Raw genomic sequence first — 19383 nt, 5'->3', positions numbered from 1 at the left:
AAGTATGTTAGAGGACACAAAGATAGCATTAACTAAAATAATGGAAGACGGAGGAAGAATAGTTATGATGGGCGACTTTAATTGCAAAGAAATCTGCTGGGAAGAAATGACAGTAAAGAGTGGTGATGACTCATGGGGAAATGCTCTACTTGAGATGATTACTGACCATTCAATGACACAATGGATACAAGAGAACACTAGGTATAGAAATGAAGAAGAACCATCGAGGCTAGACTTAATAATTACATCTGAACCTAGAATAGTGGACAAGATTGAATATAAAACACCAATAGGTAAAAGTGACCACATATTGATTGAACTGGAACTTAATGAAGAAAAATATATCAAAAGAAATGAACAATATAGAAAAGGAAGAATGATGTATGAAAAAACAAACTTTGATAAAATAAGAGAATTCTTCCAACAAGAAAACTGGGAAGAAATATACAAAGAAGAAACATCAGTGGAAGAGAAATGGAATATTTTGACAAAAATTTACAAAAAAGGAGTGGAAAAGTATGTCCCAAGACAAAAACAAGAAAAAGAATATGTAAAATGCTGGTACAACAAAAGTTGTAGGGAGTTAAAAGACAAAAGAGACAAAGCCTGGACCAGATGGAAAAAAGACAGAAGACCTGAAAAATGGAAAATATATACTGGTTATAGAAATGAATATGTACAAAAGTGCAGAGAGGAAAAAAGAAAATATGAAAAAGATGTTATAGAAAAGTGTAAAGATCAACCAAAACTATTCTACAGATTTGTAAACAATAAACTGAAAAACAAACAAGACTTGGAGAAATTAAGACAAGGAGGAGTTGAATACACTGAGGAAATGGAAATGGCAGAAATTATGAACAAACATTTTAAATCAGTGTTTACAAGGGAAAATATACAACCTGAAGAGATTGAGTGGAAGGAAAAAGTCCCCCCTATGGAAGAAATAGAAGTAACAAAGAATGAAATATTGACACACTTGGGTAATTTTGATGTCAGAAAATCGCATGGGCCAGATGAAATAGCAAACTGGATTCTGAAAGAATGCAGGAATGAACTGGCAGACAAAATACATAGCATAATAAGCAGTTCCTTGAAAGAAGGAAAAGTTCCAGAAGATTGGAAAAAAGCAAATATAGTACCTATATATAAAGGAGGAAATAAAGAAGAACCTACCAACTATAGACCAGTCTCTCTAACAAGTACAATAGCAAAAATTTGTGAAAGAATTATCAAAAGTAGATGGGTAAAATACTTGGAAAAAAACAACGTACTAAATCCAAGGCAATTTGGATTCAGACAAGGACGATCATGCGTCACCAATTTAATATGTTTCTATTCAAGGCTAATAGATATAATACAAGAAAGAGATGGATGGGCTGATTGTGCATTTCTAGACCTAAAAAAAGCTTTTGACAAAGTACCACATAAGAAGTTGCTTAAGAAATTAGAATATGAAGGAGGAATACAAGGTAAATTGCTAAATTGGATGGAAGACTTTTTGCAAGAAAGAAAAATGAGAGTAGTGATAAGAGATCAGCACTCAAAATGGAATGAAGTAATAAGCGGTGTCCCGCAGGGAACAGTTCTGGCCCCAATAATGTTTGCTATATATATTAATGATATGGATGAAGGAATTGAAAGCTATATGAGCTTCTTTGCAGATGATGCAAAACTACTGAAAAGAGTGAAAACTGAAGAAGATTGTGAATCACTACAGAGAGATCTAAATAAAGTACAAGAATGGAGTAGGAAGTGGGAGATGGAGTTCAATACAAAAAAGTGTAGTATAATGGAATTTGGAAAAAGCAAAAACAGAATAACAGGATCATATAATTTGGGAGAAGAAGGAATAAAAAAAGTAGAAAATGAGAAGGACCTGGGAGTCATTGTTATGAATAATATGTCACCTGAGAAACATATAAATAAGATTTTTGGAGAAACTTATAATTTAATAAGAACAATCAAAGTGGCATTTACATACCTGGATGAAGAAATGGTGAGGAAAATCCTAATCACCCTGATAAGACCAAGATTGGAATATGCAGCAACGATATGGTCACCAAGTACAAAAAAATGTATAAAAAAAACTTGAAAGGAATACAAAGAGCAATTACAAAACTGGCACCAACACTCTCAAAACTATCATATGAAGAGAGACTACAAACACTTAAACTACAGACACTAGAGCAAAGAAGAGAGAGAGGAGATTTGATAGCTATTTACAGAATCATGAAAGGCATAGAAATTACTGATAGAGAGAATCTGATAAAATGGGATGACAGAAATACAAAAGGACACGGAAAGAAAATAAAAAAAGACAACTATAGAAGAGATTTGAAAAAGAACAGCTTTCCTCACAGAGCAATAGACAGTTGGAACAAGTTAGATGAGAAAGTGGTGTGTGCAAAAACAATACATGAATTTAAAAATAGTTTAGATAAAATGAGATATGAAGACGGGACCCCACGAGCATAGCTCCCCTTCCCGTAAAATACAACTAGGTAAATACAACTAGGTAAATACACACACACACACACTCCACCGAATGGACGGCGTAGAGGACGTTCTGAAGAAAAAGTGAAATTTTCGTGGATCCCAAAGCAAAGGAAGTACTTATTGTATTTACAGGGTGGGGGAGGAAATTGCTCGTGGTGTAGTGGGAAAGTGAGGAAAAAGGAGAAGGGGAGGGATTACTGAGGGAAAATGAAGGAAATGAGGAAGGAGAGGACTTGGTCCAGGCAGGCAGACGCCATGTAAACAAAAGAGGTCCCGACGAATTTAGTGACGACGAAATGTCTAACAAAAATGTAAAGATTAGAAACATAGATAAGAACAATTCAATGGAAGGTGAGGATAATAATTTCCAAGGATTTAAAGAGGGGGAGGCGGATACCAACCTCCCCCGACTAGCAAAACTGGAGGAAAGGCTTGAACAAATGACTGAACATTGGGAGATTAGGTTCGGTAAAATGTCAAAAATTGCAGAAAAGTTTGAAAGATTGGAAGAACTAGAGAAGGCGAACAAAAACTTAACTGATGAAATAGAAGAACTAAAAAGACAGTTAAGAGAAGTAAAAGAGGAGAATAAAGAATTAAAAAGGAACAATAAAGACAATAAAGAAACAATAGCAAAAGAGGCACAGGGGTGGAGGAAGATACAGGAAAATAGTAAAGTTGCATTTACTGATATGATTAAACAGCAAATGAAAGAACAAACTGAAGACTCAGTTATCAAAGTGATGAGACAGAAGGAGAATATTGTAAGAGACTTAGCAGACAAAAAGAAATGTATAATTATATTAGGAATGGAAGAGAAACATAACCCAGATAGAACCTCAAGAATCAAAGAGGAAAATGAAAAAGTAAGCTGTTTACTACAATTAGTTCAGGAAGATGAACCAGAAATAATGAAACAAATTGAAGAGAAGTTTAGACTCGGAAAGTATAGTAAAGATAAGACCAGACCAATTAAGATTAAATTCAGGTCACAAACGACGGCAGAGAATATCTGAGCAAAAACAGGGAAACTAGCAACAAGTGAACAATATAAGAAGGTATGGATAAAAAGGGAAATGAATAAAGAGGAAGGAGATGAAGAAAAAAGAAAAGACTTGAAGCTAAGGAAAAAACGAGAACAGAATAGTCAGAAAAAGAGAGATTCTATTGGAGAGTAGTGAATATGAAAGTAAGGAAATTCGACATACAAGAGAAAAACAAAAAGGAAACAGAGAACACAATGGAAGTGGCAGAAAACTAAGAGTGTCTTACACAAATATAGATGGATTAATAACAGGATTGAATGAGCTGAATGATTATTTGAAGGAAAAGGAACCGGACATAATGGGAATTGTAGAAACAAAATTAAAAGGTCAACTACCACCCAACAGTGTAGGACATGATGCATATAATTATTGGATTAGAAACAGAGTGAAAAAGGAAGGGGGTGGAGTTATATTCCTGACTAAGAAGGATATAAACGTGAGGTGTGTCACATATGGAAAGAATACAGTAGAGATGATTATGATCGAAGTGGAAGACAGAAATAAGAAGAGCAGAAAGTTTGTGATAAATTTTGTGCCTCCGAAAACAGCCTTGTGGGAAGACAGTGAACATAAAAGTATGTTAGAGGACACAAAGATAACATTAAATAAGATAATGGAAGATGGAGGAAGAATAGTTATGATGGGCGACTTTAATTGCAAAGAAGTCTGCTGGGAAGAGATGACAGTAAAGGGTGGAGACGGCTCATGGGGAAACGTTCTACTCGAGATGATTATTGACCATACAATGACACAGTGGATACAGGAGAACACTAGGTATAGAAATGAAGAAGAACCATCGAGACTAGACCTAATAATTACATCTGAACCTAGAATAGTGGAAAAGATTGAATACAAAACACCAATAAGTAAAAGTGACCACATATTGATTGAACTGGAACTAAATGAGGAAAAATACATGAAAAGAAATGAACAATATAGAAAAGGAAGAATGATGTATGAAAAAACAAACTTTTATAAAATAAGAGAATTCCTTAAAAAGAAAACTGGGAAGGAATATACAAAGAAGAAACAACAGTGGAAGAGAAATGGAATATTTTGACAAAAATTTACAAAAAAGGAGTGTAAGACACTCTTAGTTTTCTGCCACTTCCATTGTGTTCTCTGTTTCCCCTTTTGTTTTTCTCTAGTATGTCGAATTTCCTTACTTTCATATTCACTACTCTCCAATAGAATTTCTCTTTTTCTGACTCTATTCTGTTCTCGTTTTTTTCCTTAGCTTCATGTCTTTTCATTTTTTCCTCCTCTCTTTCCTCTTTATTCATTTCCCTTTTTATCCATACCTTTTTATATTGTTTACTTGCTGCTAGTTTCCCTGTTTTTGCTCAGATATTCTCTGCCGTCGTTTGTGACCTGAATTTAATCTTAATTGGTCTGGTCTTATCTGTACTATACTTTCCGAGTCTGAACTTCTCTTCGATTTGTTTCATTATTTCTGGTTCATCTTCTTGAACTAATTGTAGTAAACTGCTTACTTTTTCATTTTCCTCCTTGATTCTTGTGGTTCTATCTGGGTTATGTTTCTCTTCCATTCCTAATATTACAAAGGCGGAGCATACCGACAGGAGACCTTTTGATCCATATCTAGGTCGGATGTGAAAAAAAATCATATTAATAATAAAATAATAAATAAAAAATATAATAATGTAAATAACAAATAGAATACATTTAATAAATGCATAGGTATAGTTAAATAATAAACAAACAGGTAAATAGTAAATTGACGAGATAAACACTATATGAGGACGGAGCCTTTATTTGTACGACGTTTCGCTTATTACAGCTTTTTCAAGTACGAATTACATTCCTTTTTATCTGCTAAGTCTCTTACAATATTCTCCTTCTGTCTTATCACTTTGATAACTGAGTCTTCAGTTTGTTCTTTCATTTGCTGTTTAATCATATCAGTAAATGCAACTATACTATTTTCCTGTATCTTCCTCCACCCTTGTGCCTCTATTGCTATTGCTTCTTTATTGTCTTTATTGTTCCTTTTTAATTCTTTATTCTCCTCTTTTACTTCTCTTAACTGTCTTTTTAGTTCTTCTATTTCATCAGTTAAGTTTTTGTTCGCCTTCTCTAGTTCTTCCAATCTTTCAAACTTTTCTGCAATTTTTGACATTTTACCGAACCTAATCTCCCAATGTTCAGTCATTTGTTCAAGTTTTTCCTCCAGTGTTGCTAGTCGGGGGAGGTTGGTATCCGCCTCCCCCTCATTAAATCCTTGGAAATTATTATCCTCACCTTCCATTGAACTGCTCTTATCTATGTTTCTAATCTTTACATTTTTGTTAGTCCCATCATCAAAATCCAAATCATCGGTTCGTCGTTTGTTTACAAGCCGCCTGGCCTCTTGGACCAAGTCCTCCCCTTCCTCATTTCCTTCCATTTCCCTCAGTAATCCCTCCCCTTCTCCTTTTTCCTCACTTTCCCACTACACCACGAGCAATCCCCGCCCCCCTGTAAATACAATAGGTACTTCGTTTGCGTTGAGATCCACGAATATTTCACTTTTTCTTCAGGACGTCAATCGTCGCCGTCTGTCCGGTCCGACGTAAGTGTGTGTGTGTGTATTTACCTAGTTGTATTTACCTAGTTGTATTTTACGGGAAGGGGAGCTATGCTCGTGGGTCCCGTCGTCATATCTCATTTTATCTAAACTATTTTTAAATTCATGTATTGTTTTTGCACACACCACTTTCTCATCTAACTTGTTCCAACTGTGTGTGTGTATTTACCTAGTTGTATTTACCTAGTTGTATTTTACGGGAAGGGGAGCTATGCTCGTGGGGTCCCGTCTTCATATCTCATTTTATCTAAACTATTTTTAAATTCATGTATTGTTTTTGCACACACCACTTTCTCATCTAACTTGTTCCAACTGTCTATTGCTCTGTGAGGAAAGCTGTTCTTTTTAAAATCTCTTCTATAGCTGTCTTTTTTTATTTTCTTTCCGTGTCCTCTTGTATTTCTGTCATCCCATTTTATCAGATTCTCTCTATCAGTAATTTCTATGCCTTTCATGATTCTGTAAATAGCTATCAAATCTCCTCTCTCTCTTCTTTGCTCTAGTGTCTGTAGTTTAAGTTTTTGTAGTCTCTCTTCATATGATAGTTTTGAGAGTGTTGGTGCCAGTTTTGTGATTGCTCTTTGTATTCTTTCAAGTTTTTTTTATACATTTTTTTGTACTTGGTGACCATATCGTTGCTGCATATTCCGATCTTGGTCTTATCAGGGTGATTAGGATTTTCCTCACCATTTCTTCATCCAGGTATGTAAATGCCACTTTGATTGTTCTTATTAAATTATAAGTTTCTCCAAAAATCTTATTTATATGTTTCTCAGGTGACATATTATTCATAACAATGACTCCCAGGTCCTTCTCATTTTCTACTTTTTTTATTCCTTCTTCTCCCAAATTATATGATCCTGTTATTCTGTTTTTGCTTTTTCCAAATTCCATTATACTACACTTTTTTGTATTGAACTCCATCTCCCACTTCCTACTCCATTCTTGTACTTTATTTAGATCTCTCTGTAGTGATTCACAATCTTCTTCAGTTTTCACTCTTTTCAGTAGTTTTGCATCATCTGCAAAGAAGCTCATATAGCTTTCAATTCCTTCATCCATATCATTAATATATATAGCAAACATTATTGGGGCCAGAACTGTTCCCTGCGGGACACCGCTTATTACTTCATTCCATTTTGAGTGCTGATCTCTTATCACTACTCTCATTTTTCTTTCTTGCAAAAAGTCTTCCATCCAATTTAGCAATTTACCTTGTATTCCTCCTTCATATTCTAATTTCTTAAGCAACTTCTTATGTGGTACTTTGTCAAAAGCTTTTTTTAGGTCTAGAAATGCACAATCAGCCCATCCATCTCTTTCTTGTATTATATCTATTAGCCTTGAATAGAAACATATTAAATTGGTGACGCATGATCGTCCTTGTCTGAATCCAAATTGCCTTGGATTTAGTACGTTGTTTTTTTCCAAGTATTTTACCCATCTACTTTTGATAATTCTTTCACAAATTTTTGCTATTGTACTTGTTAGAGAGACTGGTCTATAGTTGGTAGGTTCTTCTTTATTTCCTCCTTTATATATAGGTACTATATTTGCTTTTTTCCAATCTTCTGGAACTTTTTCTTCTTTCAAGGAACTGCTTATTATGCTATGTATTTTGTCTGCCAGTTCATTCCTGCATTCTTTCAGAATCCAGTTTGCTATTTCATCTGGCCCATGCGATTTTCTGACATCAAAATTACCCAAGTGTGTCAATATTTCATTCTTTGTTACTTCTATTTCTTCCATAGGGGGGACTTTTTCTTTCCACTCAATCTCTTCAGTTTGTATATTTTCCCTTGTAAACACTGATTTAAAATGTTTGTTCATAATTTCTGCCATTTCCATTTCCTCAGTGTATTCAACTCCTCCTTGTCTTAATTTCTCCAAGTCTTGTTTGTTTTTCAGTTTATTGTTTACAAATCTGTAGAATAGTTTTGGTTGATCTTTACACTTTTCTATAACATTTTTCATATTTTCTTTTTTCCTCTCTGCACGCTTGTACATATTCATTTCTATAACCAGTATATATTTTCCATTTTTCAGGTCTTCTGTCTTTTTTCCATCTGGTCCAGGCTTTGTCTCTTTTGTCTTTTAACTCCCTACAACTTTTGTTGTACCAGCATTTTACATATTCTTTTTCTTGTTTTTGTCTTGGGACATACTTTTCCACTCCTTTTTTGTAAATTTTTGTCAAAATATTCCATTTCTCTTCCACTGTTGTTTCTTCTTTGTATATTCTTTCCCAGTTTTCTTGTTGAAAGAATTCTCTTATTTTATCAAAGTTTGTTTTTTCATACATCATTCTTCCTTTTCTATATTGTTCATTTCTTTTCATATATTTTTCTTCATTAAGTTCCAGTTCAATCAATATGTGGTCACTTTTACCTATTGGTGTTTTATATTCAATCTTGTCCACTATTCTAGGTTCAGATGTAATTATTAAGTCTAGCCTCGATGGTTCTTCTTCATTTCTATACCTAGTGTTCTCTTGTATCCATTGTGTCATTGAATGGTCAGTAATCATCTCAAGTAGAGCATTTCCCCATGAGTCATCACCACTCTTTACTGTCATTTCTTCCCAGCAGATTTCTTTGCAATTAAAGTCGCCCATCATAACTATTCTTCCTCCCTCTTCCATTATTTTAGTTAATGCTATCTTTGTGTCCTCTAACATACTTTTATATTCACTCTCCTCCCATGAGGCTGTTTTCGGAGGCACATAATTGATCACAAATTTTCTGCTCTTCTTATCTCTGTCTTCCACTTCTATCATAATCATCTCTACTGTATTCTTTCCATATATGACACCTTTCACGTTTATATCCTTCTTAGTCAGGAACATAACTCCACCCCCTTGTTTTTTCTCTCTGTTTCTAATCCAATAATTGTATGCATCATGTCCTACACTGTTGGGTGGTAGTGGGCCTTTTAATTTTGTTTCTACAATTCCCATTATGTCCGGTTCTTTTTCTTTCAAATAATCATTCAGTTCATTCAATCCTGTTATCAATCCATCTATATTTGTGTAAGACACTCTTAGTTTTCTGCCACTTCCATTGTGTTCTCTGTTTCCCTTATGTTTTTCTTTAGTATGTCGAACTGCTTTATTTTCATGTTCACTACTCTCCAATAGAATCTCTCTTTCTCTGACTCCGTTCTTCCTCGTTTTTTGCCTTAGCTTCCAGTCTTTTCTGCTTTTCTTCCTCTCTTTCCTCTTTATTCATTTCTCTTTTTATCCATACCTTTTTATATTGATCATTTGTTGCTAGTTTCCCTGTTTTGGATAGAATTTTCTCTGCCGTTGTTTGTGACTTGAATTTAATCTTAATTGGTCTGGTCTTATCTGTACTATATTTTCCGAGTCTGAATTTTTCCTCAATTTCCTTTATAATTTCTGGTTCATCTTCCTGGACTAATTTTAATAAACTGCTTACTCTTTCATTTTCCTCCTTGATTCTTGCGGTTCTATCTGGGTTATGTTTCTCTTCCATTCCTAATATAATTATACATTTCTTTTTGTCAGCTAATTCTCTTACTATATTCTCCTTCTGTCTCATCACTTTAATAACTGAGTCTTCAGTATGTTCTTTCAATTGCTGTTTGACTATGTCAGTGAATGAAACCTTATTCCCTTCTTGGGTTGTTCTCCAATTTTTAGCTTCTTTAGCTATTTTCTCTCTGTTTTCATTACTATTCTTCTTCAATTTCTCATTCTCCTCCTTTACATTTCCTAACTGTCTTTTTATGTCCTCTATTTCTTCAGTTAAGTTTCTGTTAGCCTTCTCTAGTTGTTCCAACCTTTCAATTCTCTGGAAAATGGAGTCAACATTACCTAACTTACGTTCCAAGTCCTCGATCACCTTATCAACTCTCTCCTCTAGTCTTATCAGTCGGGGGGGGGGGGGTTGTGTCCCCCCCACCCTCTTTAAATCCCTGGAACATATTCTCGTCACTTTCTACTGTATTGCTCCTCTCTATACTTCTAATCTTTACATTTTTATTAGACATTTCATCCTCACTCAGTCTTTTGTTTACCTTCCGCTTCCCTCAGTAATCCCTCCCCTTTTCCTCTTTCCCTACTTTCCCACTACTCCACGAGCAATTTCCCCCCCACCCTGTAAAAACACTAGGCACTTCTCTTTGCGTTGGGATCCACAGACTTTAGTTTTCTTCAGAACGTCATCCAAGCCGTCCATTCGCTGAAGTGTGTGTGTGTGTGTGTGTATTTACCTAGTTGTATTTACCTAGTTGTATATTACGGGAAGGGGAGCTATGCTCGTGGGGTACCGTCTTCATTTCTCATTTTATCTAAACAATTTTTAAATTCATGTATTGTTTTTGCACACACCACTTTCTCATCTAACTTGTTCCAACTGTCTATTACTCTGTGAGGAAAGCTGTTCTTTTTCAAATCTCTTCTATAGCTGTCTTTTTTTATTTTCTTTCCGTGTCCTCTTGTATTTCTGTCATCCCATTTTATCAGATTCTCTCTATCAGTAATTTCTATGCCTTTCATGATTCTGTAAATAGCTATCAAATCTCCTCTCTCTCTTCTTTGCTCTAGTGTCTGTAGTCCAAGTTTTTGTAGTCTCTCTTCATATGATAGTTTTGAGAGTGTTGGTGCCAGTTTTGTAATTGCTCTTTGTATTCTTTCAAGTTTTTTTTATACATTTTTTTGTACTTGGTGACCATATTGTTGCTGCATATTCTAATCTTGGTCTTATCAGGGTGATTAGGATTTTCCTCACCATTTCTTCATCCAGGTATGTAAATGCCACTTTGATTGTTCTTATTAAATTATAAGTTTCTCCAAAAATCTTATTTATATGTTTTTCAGGTGACATATTATTCATAACAATGACTCCCAGGTCCTTTTCATTTTCTACTTTTTTTATTCCTTCTTTTCCCAAATTATATGATCCTGTTATTCTGTTTTTGCTTTTTCCAAATTCCATTATACTACACTTTTTTGTATTGAACTCCATCTCCCACTTCTTACTCCATTCCTGTACTTTATTTAGATCTCTCTGTAGTGATTCACAATCTTCTTCAGTTTTCACTCTTTTCAGTAGTTTTGCATCATCTGCAAAGAAGCTCATATAGCTTTCAATTCCTTCATCCATATCATTAATATATATAGCAAACATTATTGGGGCCAGGACTGTTCCCTGTGGGACACCGCTTATTACTTCATTCCATTTTGAGTGTTGATTTCTTATCACTACTCTCATTTTTCTTTCTTGCAAGAAGTCTTCCATCCAATTTAGTAATTTACCTTGTATTCCTCCTTCAGATTCTAGTTTCTTAAGCAACTTCTTATGTGGTACTTTGTCAAAAGCTTTTTTTAGGTCTAGAAATGCACAATCAGCCCATCCATCTCTTTCTTGTATTATATCTATTAGCCTTGAATAGAAGCATATTAAATTGGTGACGCATGATCGTCCTTGTCTGAATCCAAATTGCCTTGGATTTAGTACGTTGTTTTTTTCCAAGTATTTTACCCATCTACTTTTGATAATTCTTTCACAAATTTTTGCTATTGTACTTGTTAGAGAGACTGGTCTATAGTTGGTAGGTTCCTCTTTATTTCCTCCTTTATATATAGGTACTATATTTGCTTTTTTCCAATCTTCTGGAACTTTTCCTTCTTTCAAGGAACTGCTTATTATGCTATGTATTTTGTCTGCCAGTTCATTTCTGCATTCTTTCAGAATCCAGTTTGCTATTTCATCTGGTCCATGTGATTTTCTGACATCAAGATTACTCAATTGTATCAATATTTCATTCTTTGATACTTCTATTTTTTCTATAGGGGGGACTTTCTCTTTCCATTCAATCTCTTCAGGTTGTATGTTCTCCCTTGTAAACACTGATTTAAAATGTTTGTTCATAATTTCCGCCATTTCCATTTCCTCAGTGTATTCAACTCCCCCTTGTCTTAATTTCTCCAAGTCCTGTTTGTTTTTCAGTTTATTGTTTACAAATCTGTAGAATAGTTTTGGTTGATCTTTACATTTTTCTATGATGTCTTTTTCATATTTTCTCTTTTCCTCTCTGCATGTTTGTACATATTCATTTCTATAACTGGTATATATTTTCCATTTTTCAGGTTTTCTGTCTTTTTTCCATCTGGTCCAGGCTTTGTCTCTTTTGTCTTTTAACTCCCTACAACTTTTGTTGTACCAGCATTTTACATATTCTTTTTCTTGTTTTTGTCTTGGGACATACTTTTCCACTCCTTTTTTGTAAATTTTTGTCAAAATATTCCATTTCTTTTCAACTGATGTTTCTTCTTTGTATATTTATTAACAGTTTTCTTGTTGAAAGAATTCTCTTATTTTATCAAAGTTTGTTTTTTCATACATCATTCTTCCTTTTCTATATTGTTCATTTCTTTTGATATATTTTTCTTCATTAAGTTCCAGTTCAATCAATATGTGGTCACTTTTACCTATTGGTGTTTTATATTCAATCTTGTCCACTATTCTAGGTTCAGATGTAATTAATAAGTCTAGTCTCGATGGTTCTTCTTCATTTCTATACCTAGTGTTCTCCTGTATCCATTGTGTCATTGTGTGGTCAATAATCATCTCAAGTAGAGCGTTTCCCCATGAGTCATCTCCACCCTTTACTGTCATTTCTTCCCAGCAGATTTCTTTGCAATTAAAGTCGCCCATCATAACTATTCTTCCTCCATCTTCCATTATTTTATTTAATGTTATCTTTGTGTCCTCTAACATACTTTTATGTTCACTCTCCTCCCATGAGGCTGTTTTTGGAGGCACATAATTGATCACAAATTTTCTGCTCTTCTTATCTCTGTCTTCCACTTCTATCATAATCATCTCTACTGTATTCTTTCCATATATGACACCTTTCACGTTGATATCCTTCTTAGTCAGGAACATAACTCCACCCCCTTGCTTTTTCTCTCTGTTTCTAATCCAATAATTGTATGCATTATGTCCTACACTGTTGGGTGGTAGTGGGCCTTTTAATTTTGTTTCTACAATTCCCATTATGTCTGGTTCTTTTTCTTTCAAATAATCATTCAGCTCATTCAATCCTGTTATTAATCCATCTATATTTGTGTAAGACACTCTTAGTTTTCTGCCACTTCCATTGTGTTCTCCGTTTCCCTTATGTTTTTCTTTTGTATGTCGAACTTCCTTAGTTTCATGTTCACTACTCTCCAATAGAATCTCTCTTTCTCTGACTCCGTTCTTATCTCGTTTTTTGCCTTAGCTTCCAGTCTTTTCTGCTTTTCTTCGTCTCTTTCCTCTTTATTCATTTCTCTTTTTATCCATATCTTTTTGTATTGTTCACTTGTTGCTAGTTTCCCTGTTTTGGATAAGATATTCTCTGCCGTTGTTTGTGACTTGAATTTAATCTTAATTGGTCTGGTCTTGTCTGTGCTATACTTTCCGAGTCTAAATTTCTCTTCGATTTGTTTCATAATTTCTGGTTCATCTTCCTGAACTGATTCTAGTAATTGGCTTACTTTTTCATTTTCCTCTTTGATTCTTGTGGTTCTATCTGGGTTATGTTTCTCTTCCATTCCTAATATAATTATACATTTCTTTTTGTCTGCTAAGTCTCTTACTATATTCTTCTTCTGTCTCATCACTTTAATAACTGAGTTTTCAGTTTGTTCATTCATTTGCTGTCTGATTATGTCAGTGAATGCAACCTTGCTATTTTCTTGAATTTTTTTCCAACCTTCTTTGTTCTCCATATTATTCTCCTTTAAGACTTTATTCTCATCTTTTACTTCTTTTAACTGTTGTTTTAATTCTTCAATTTCCTTAGTTAAGTTTTTGTTCGCCCTCTCTAGTTCTTCCAATTTTTCAATTCTTCGTATTATACTGTCAACATTACCGAACCTACGCTCCAAGTCCTCGTTCATCTTATCGACCTTCTCTTCTAGTCTTGTCAGTCGGGGGGGGGGGTTGTGTCCCCCCCACCCTCTTTAAATCCCTTGAAAATATTCTCATCACTTTCTGCTATATTGCTCCTATCTATACCTCTAATCTTCACATTCCTATTAGACATGTCGTCATCATCCAGCTCGTCTTGGGGTCGTTTGTCTACCTTTCGGCGGCCCGTCAGGGCCATTTCCTCCACCTCCTCATTACCTTCCATTTCCCCCAGCAATCCCTCCCCCTCTCCTCTTTCCTTACTTTCCCACTACCCCACGAGCAATTTCCCCCCACCCTGCAAATACAAAAAGGCACTTCTCTTTGCGTTGGGATCCACAATCTTCACTTTTCTTCAGAACGTTCTTCAAGCCGTCCGTTCGTTGAAAGTGTGTGTGTGTGTGTGTGTGCATGCGTGTGTATTTACCTATTTGTATATTACGGGAAGGGGAGCTATGCTCGCGGTGTCCCGTCTCTGTACCTCGCCATATCTAATTTGTCCTTAAATTCGTTTATTGTTTTTGCACAAACAATTGTTTCGTCTAGTGTGTTCCATACATCCACTACTCTGAGGGGAAAGCTGTTCTTTTTCAGGTCTCTTCTATAACTGTCCTTTTCGAGCTTCTTTCTATGCCCTGTTAGGTTTCTCTCATCCCAATTTAGTAAGTCTTCCCTATGAAGGACTTATATACCTCTCGCAATTCTTTAGATGGTCAACAAGTCACCTCTTTCTCTCCTTTGTTCCAGGGTCGGTAATTCTAGTTTTGACAATCTTTCTTCATATGACAGTTCTGATAGTGTTGGGGCCAACTTCGTATTTGCTCTCTGGATTCTCTCAATCTTCCTTATATTCCTTTTGGTACTGGGTGACCATAGTGTCGCTGCGTATTTCAATTTTGGCCTTATCAGTGTGACTAGTATTTCCTTTACCATTTCCTCATTCAATTAAGTAAAAGACACTTTTTTATCTTAGCAAGTTATAGGTTTCGCCGACAGTTTTGTTTATCTGTTGGTCAGGGGACATATCCTTTGTGATGATCACCCCAGGTCTTTTTCAAATCCCACTTTCTTTATTTCCTTTGCACCTATTTTATATTGTTCTGATATCCCTTTTTTTATACATTTTCCCAAATTCCATTATGCTACATTTCTTAATGTTGAAGTCCACTTCCCACTTCTGACTCCATTCCCAAATCCTGTTCAGATTTCTCTACAGTGAGTCACAGTCCGTTTCAGTACTCACTGTCTTTAACAGTTTTGCGTCATCTGCAAAGAAGTTCATATAATATTCCACACCCTCATCCATGTCATTCACATAAATAGCAGACATCATTGGAGCCAATAATGATCCTTGTAGAACTCCACTAATCACTTCTTCCCAAGTAGAACTTTTCTCTATGAGCACTACCCTCATTTTTCTTCAATGCAAAAAGTCCTTCATCCATTTCAATAGTTTACCTTGTATCCCTCCAATGGTTTCTAGTTGTCTGTGTGTGTACGTATACATTTGTATATTCCTTTCGTCGACCCATCTGATATTGACGTTTTATTCTGGTGCTTTCCAGACGTTCTTCACTTTAAAATCAGTTTACCTTAGCGTCATAGATCTAGGGGGATTGACATGTCATGATGCAGTTCTCTGTATAGATTCATTAACTCCCGGAGAAAGAAACAGGCAAAAAACACGAAGAGAAGGAGAGAGAGTGGTGTAGGGAGACAGTGATAGGAAAGGAGATTTTGAATGAGTTTCAATTTCCAGTGTAATCAGTTGTTTACCTTTTGATCGATCAGAGTAAGACTTCATCTATTGTTCCAGTTTTTAATTCGTAGACATTAATAAAAGAAAATAGAGGTCTCTTTTAACTCTTTCACAACAATTTGATCGAGGTAATATCAGAATAGAAATATATTAACTTTATTACATGCCATTAGAATAATATATCAAGATAAATTAGCTACAGACAAGACACTCTCGCAATCGGAGTGTGGATATTGTAAACAAACAAGAAGATCCGATGGTTTAAAGGGAATGGATTGATACCCATGGCTAATGACCTTATAACTACTGTTATTGAAATATCTGAAAAATTTCAAGATTTCTTAAAAAATGTACGTTTCCAAATAGTGTATAAGGAAAAGTGTTATGCAGATACGAAGGAAATATTATAGTTAAATATTAGTCCATTTTACTCAACAACTAACAAGCTTGCGAATTTGGAAGTTATAATTTAATATATATTAAGTGATTTTTACAATTTTGTTTTATCATAAATGACGTCTTGAGTTTAGTCATCATGAGTACATTTGCTCATCCTGACAAAACTCTTGAAAATTCAGTGATTTTTCATTAGCCACATTCTAAGTTGGTTGAGGTTTAGCAAACCATATATGCATGAAAATATGGAATGATTATGTGAATTTTTTTCATTCAAACTATTCTTCATGGAAAAATCTAGTAAATTTCAGTGTTAAAATTAGAATTTGGCTGAATTTTTATTTGTGACTAAAGTAACCCAGTTTTACATTACTTCTAGTTAAATTGGCATTACTTTCCCTCTCGTGCAAGAATTTCCACTCCTTTTTTTCCCCTGAAAAGATATCTTTTTTGCAAGGGTATTATTTTCAATAAAAATTGCTACAAACAAGTAATAAAAGCTGGACTTTGTCGAAAGACAAAGCATTTGATATGAAGGGCAGAGTGGAGGAGCTTGAAAAATGGCAAAATTGAAAATAGTGAGGCCATTCCCATTATAATATTTGAAGGGAATTGTCATGGAAGATCTCTCTGTTTGGGACAGAAGTGACAAGGAGTCATGGATGAAAATAATGTTTTAAGGATTGGTTTACTTGGTAATGTCTTGAGGTCCTTCCTCACAGTCTTGGTGGTCCATTGCTGCTGCCAGATCTAGTGTCTCTATACACAATGTCCACCTGATCTGGTATCAAAGATAGCAAGATCATAAGTTCCCATACAGATGTATCAACTTTTGAAATGATAAAGGGAATATTTGTTACAGAAAAAAAATGAATGAAAAGCCACTTTGACAGATGGAGACAAGGAGTGCATGGGACCCTACGAGTATTTCTCTAATTGTATTTTCCTGATGGTAGTATATAAAACAGGAACTATACAGAAAGGGTCTTGTCTCCACATCACCAATTATAATTCTTTTTAATTAAATTCTCATAAGATTATGTTTTATCATACTTGGTTCAAATTAATATCATATATTAATATTAGTTTTAGCAGGCATAACCAGCATGTTATTCAATACTAGTACTTTATTGGTTTTATTATGTGATTATACAGTGAATGTTTTCACTATACTTTTCATAATCATTAAAGTACTGAGAGTGTTGTTTACATCACCAGGCGGAAGTTGATGGTGTTGTTGATTCGTGGTCGGTTGAAGTGACCTTACGAGATATAGCCAGTAACCTTGGTGAAGAAAGCTATGGAGGTCATATGGCTCTGGGTCTTCACTCACTCCTTTTCCTCCTTAATAAGGTGGGTAGATTATTATATATTCTTATGTATTAATGCCTTTACTTTTTTTAGGAATGTCCCCTGTGGGGCCACAGGGAGAAGGATGCCTGGTCCCAATCCCCGTCCCTTTTTTCTCGCCTCTTACGATCCAAGTGGAAATACTTGGTGGCAGTATTCTTTTCCCCCACCACAGGGATGTAATGGGTGGGAATGATTTTATGCCTTTTCCTTTTTGGGTACCTCCCTTGTAAGGGGGAAAAAGCCTTGGTATATGGATGTATGTATATTCTATAGTGTAAATTAAAATGCTAAGGGCCAGAAAATAAAAGCAAAGCTTACTGATTATTGTGCACAGTACCAGGAAAAGGTGATACCGAGTTAGAATAAATTTACAAGTTTTGGGAAGTATCTCAGTATTCCAATTACCGTATTTTCCGGCGTATAGTGTGCGACTTTTTTCCGTTGGAAGGGCCTAAAAATGGGGGGTGCGCGTTATCCGGTGGTGCGCATTATCTACGGCCTACGATAAAAATTCTGCGGCTGTGTGTGTAATTTTCTTTTCACAACAATGTGACGATGTTGGCCGTCACAAAGTCGGGAGGCACACTTCTCCGTGACGTTCCGTGAGAACAAGAAGAACAGCCATGGTGACATGAAAGAATAAGCCAGCATGGGCTACCGTATATAAATATTTGGTATAGGTAGGTATCTATCGAATCTTATTTTTCATGTTTAGATAGGCCTAAACACCATGAAACATGATCAATATTTATGATATTTGCCCATGTTCACAGCATCTTAGTTTGAATTTTTTGTTGGCTTTGTTGCTTCACTTTAGGTATGGTACAAATTCCGTTGCGGCCGTTCATAAAATCGTGTCAAACACCTGGCTACAACACCCTCTTTCGGGAGTTATATTAACTAAACGTCACCTCGATGAGAGACTGTCCTATTTCACCACTGTCATTGCAGGTTCAAAGCTAAAACAAAACAGTCTGTAGTTTGTTTCAGTATTGAATAAAAAAAAAATGGTAAAGACGAATTATTTCCTCAAGATATAAAATGAACATTTTCTGTAAAAATCCCGAAAATTTTCTGTATATTTTACTTTCTATAAACTTTTTTAGATCATATTTCCAAACTAAGCTACAAAGTAATAAGGGACCAACGCACAACATAAGTCATATACCGCTACATGTAGTTCCGACTTTTTCTTAGTTGTGTCCTGATTGATGCCTAAACTGACACTTAATTTAGTGACAAATCAACAGATTTCCCAGCGGTGGCTCTAGCCAATGAAAAATACTTCTCCATGTAACCTCGTTCACATGATATAAATACCAAGGTAAAACTGCGCTATAGACAAATGCAATCGGGCATGCGCGTTATATGTCGGTGCGCGCTATCTGTATACTGAGATAACGAAGTGCATGGGTGCGCATTATAACCCGATGCGCATTTTAAGCCGGAAAATACGGTATAGAAGAGGTTAGCGTAATATACACTTAACCCCTTCACTCCGGGCCAAAATCTCATGGGCAGCATTAGCTGCCAGACGTGCGATGTTGCATCATAATACAGACGCTCCTCAACTTACGGTTTAGTTACGTTCCGAACAGCCGAACGTAAGTTGTTACTGTACTATACATCCGTAAATTCTATTACCGTATCTTATAAAACACCCCTAAATCATTAATTATACACATAACATTGTAAAATAATAACATTAATTTCAAATGAATTAAATTCAAGCAACATAAATTGAGATGGTGGAGGAGGAGGAGGAGGAGGAGGAGGCAAGGCATGTTCAGTTTGTCATTTGTGCAATGTAAACAATGGACGCAGCGT

At 35.3% G+C, this 19383-nt stretch overlaps 1 protein-coding gene across 2 annotated transcripts in view; it reads left to right on the top strand.

Moving 5' to 3' along the window:
- Positions 1-15869: 15869 nt before the first annotated feature.
- LOC143038506 (uncharacterized) overlaps positions 15870-19383 on the top strand; it is a 53118-nt gene continuing 49604 nt past the window's right edge. Inside the window, exons 1-2 of one of the 2 annotated variants that reach the window (XM_076207767.1) lie at positions 15870-15935; positions 17422-17556. In XM_076207767.1, coding sequence (XP_076063882.1) covers positions 17515-17556 — 42 coding nt within the window. In that variant the 5' untranslated portion in view covers positions 15870-15935; positions 17422-17514. Of the gene's footprint in view, positions 15936-16025; positions 16158-17421; positions 17557-19383 lie in introns of those variants that run through there. The other variant, XM_076207766.1, reaches the window with a different exon arrangement.

This window comes from Oratosquilla oratoria, chromosome 24, assembly GCF_046742065.1.
Source record: "Oratosquilla oratoria isolate Oo_2021 chromosome 24, ASM4674206v1, whole genome shotgun sequence".
NCBI classification, from domain to species: domain Eukaryota; kingdom Metazoa; phylum Arthropoda; class Malacostraca; order Stomatopoda; family Squillidae; genus Oratosquilla; species Oratosquilla oratoria.
This window is presented reverse-complemented; position numbering and strand designations above follow the sequence as displayed.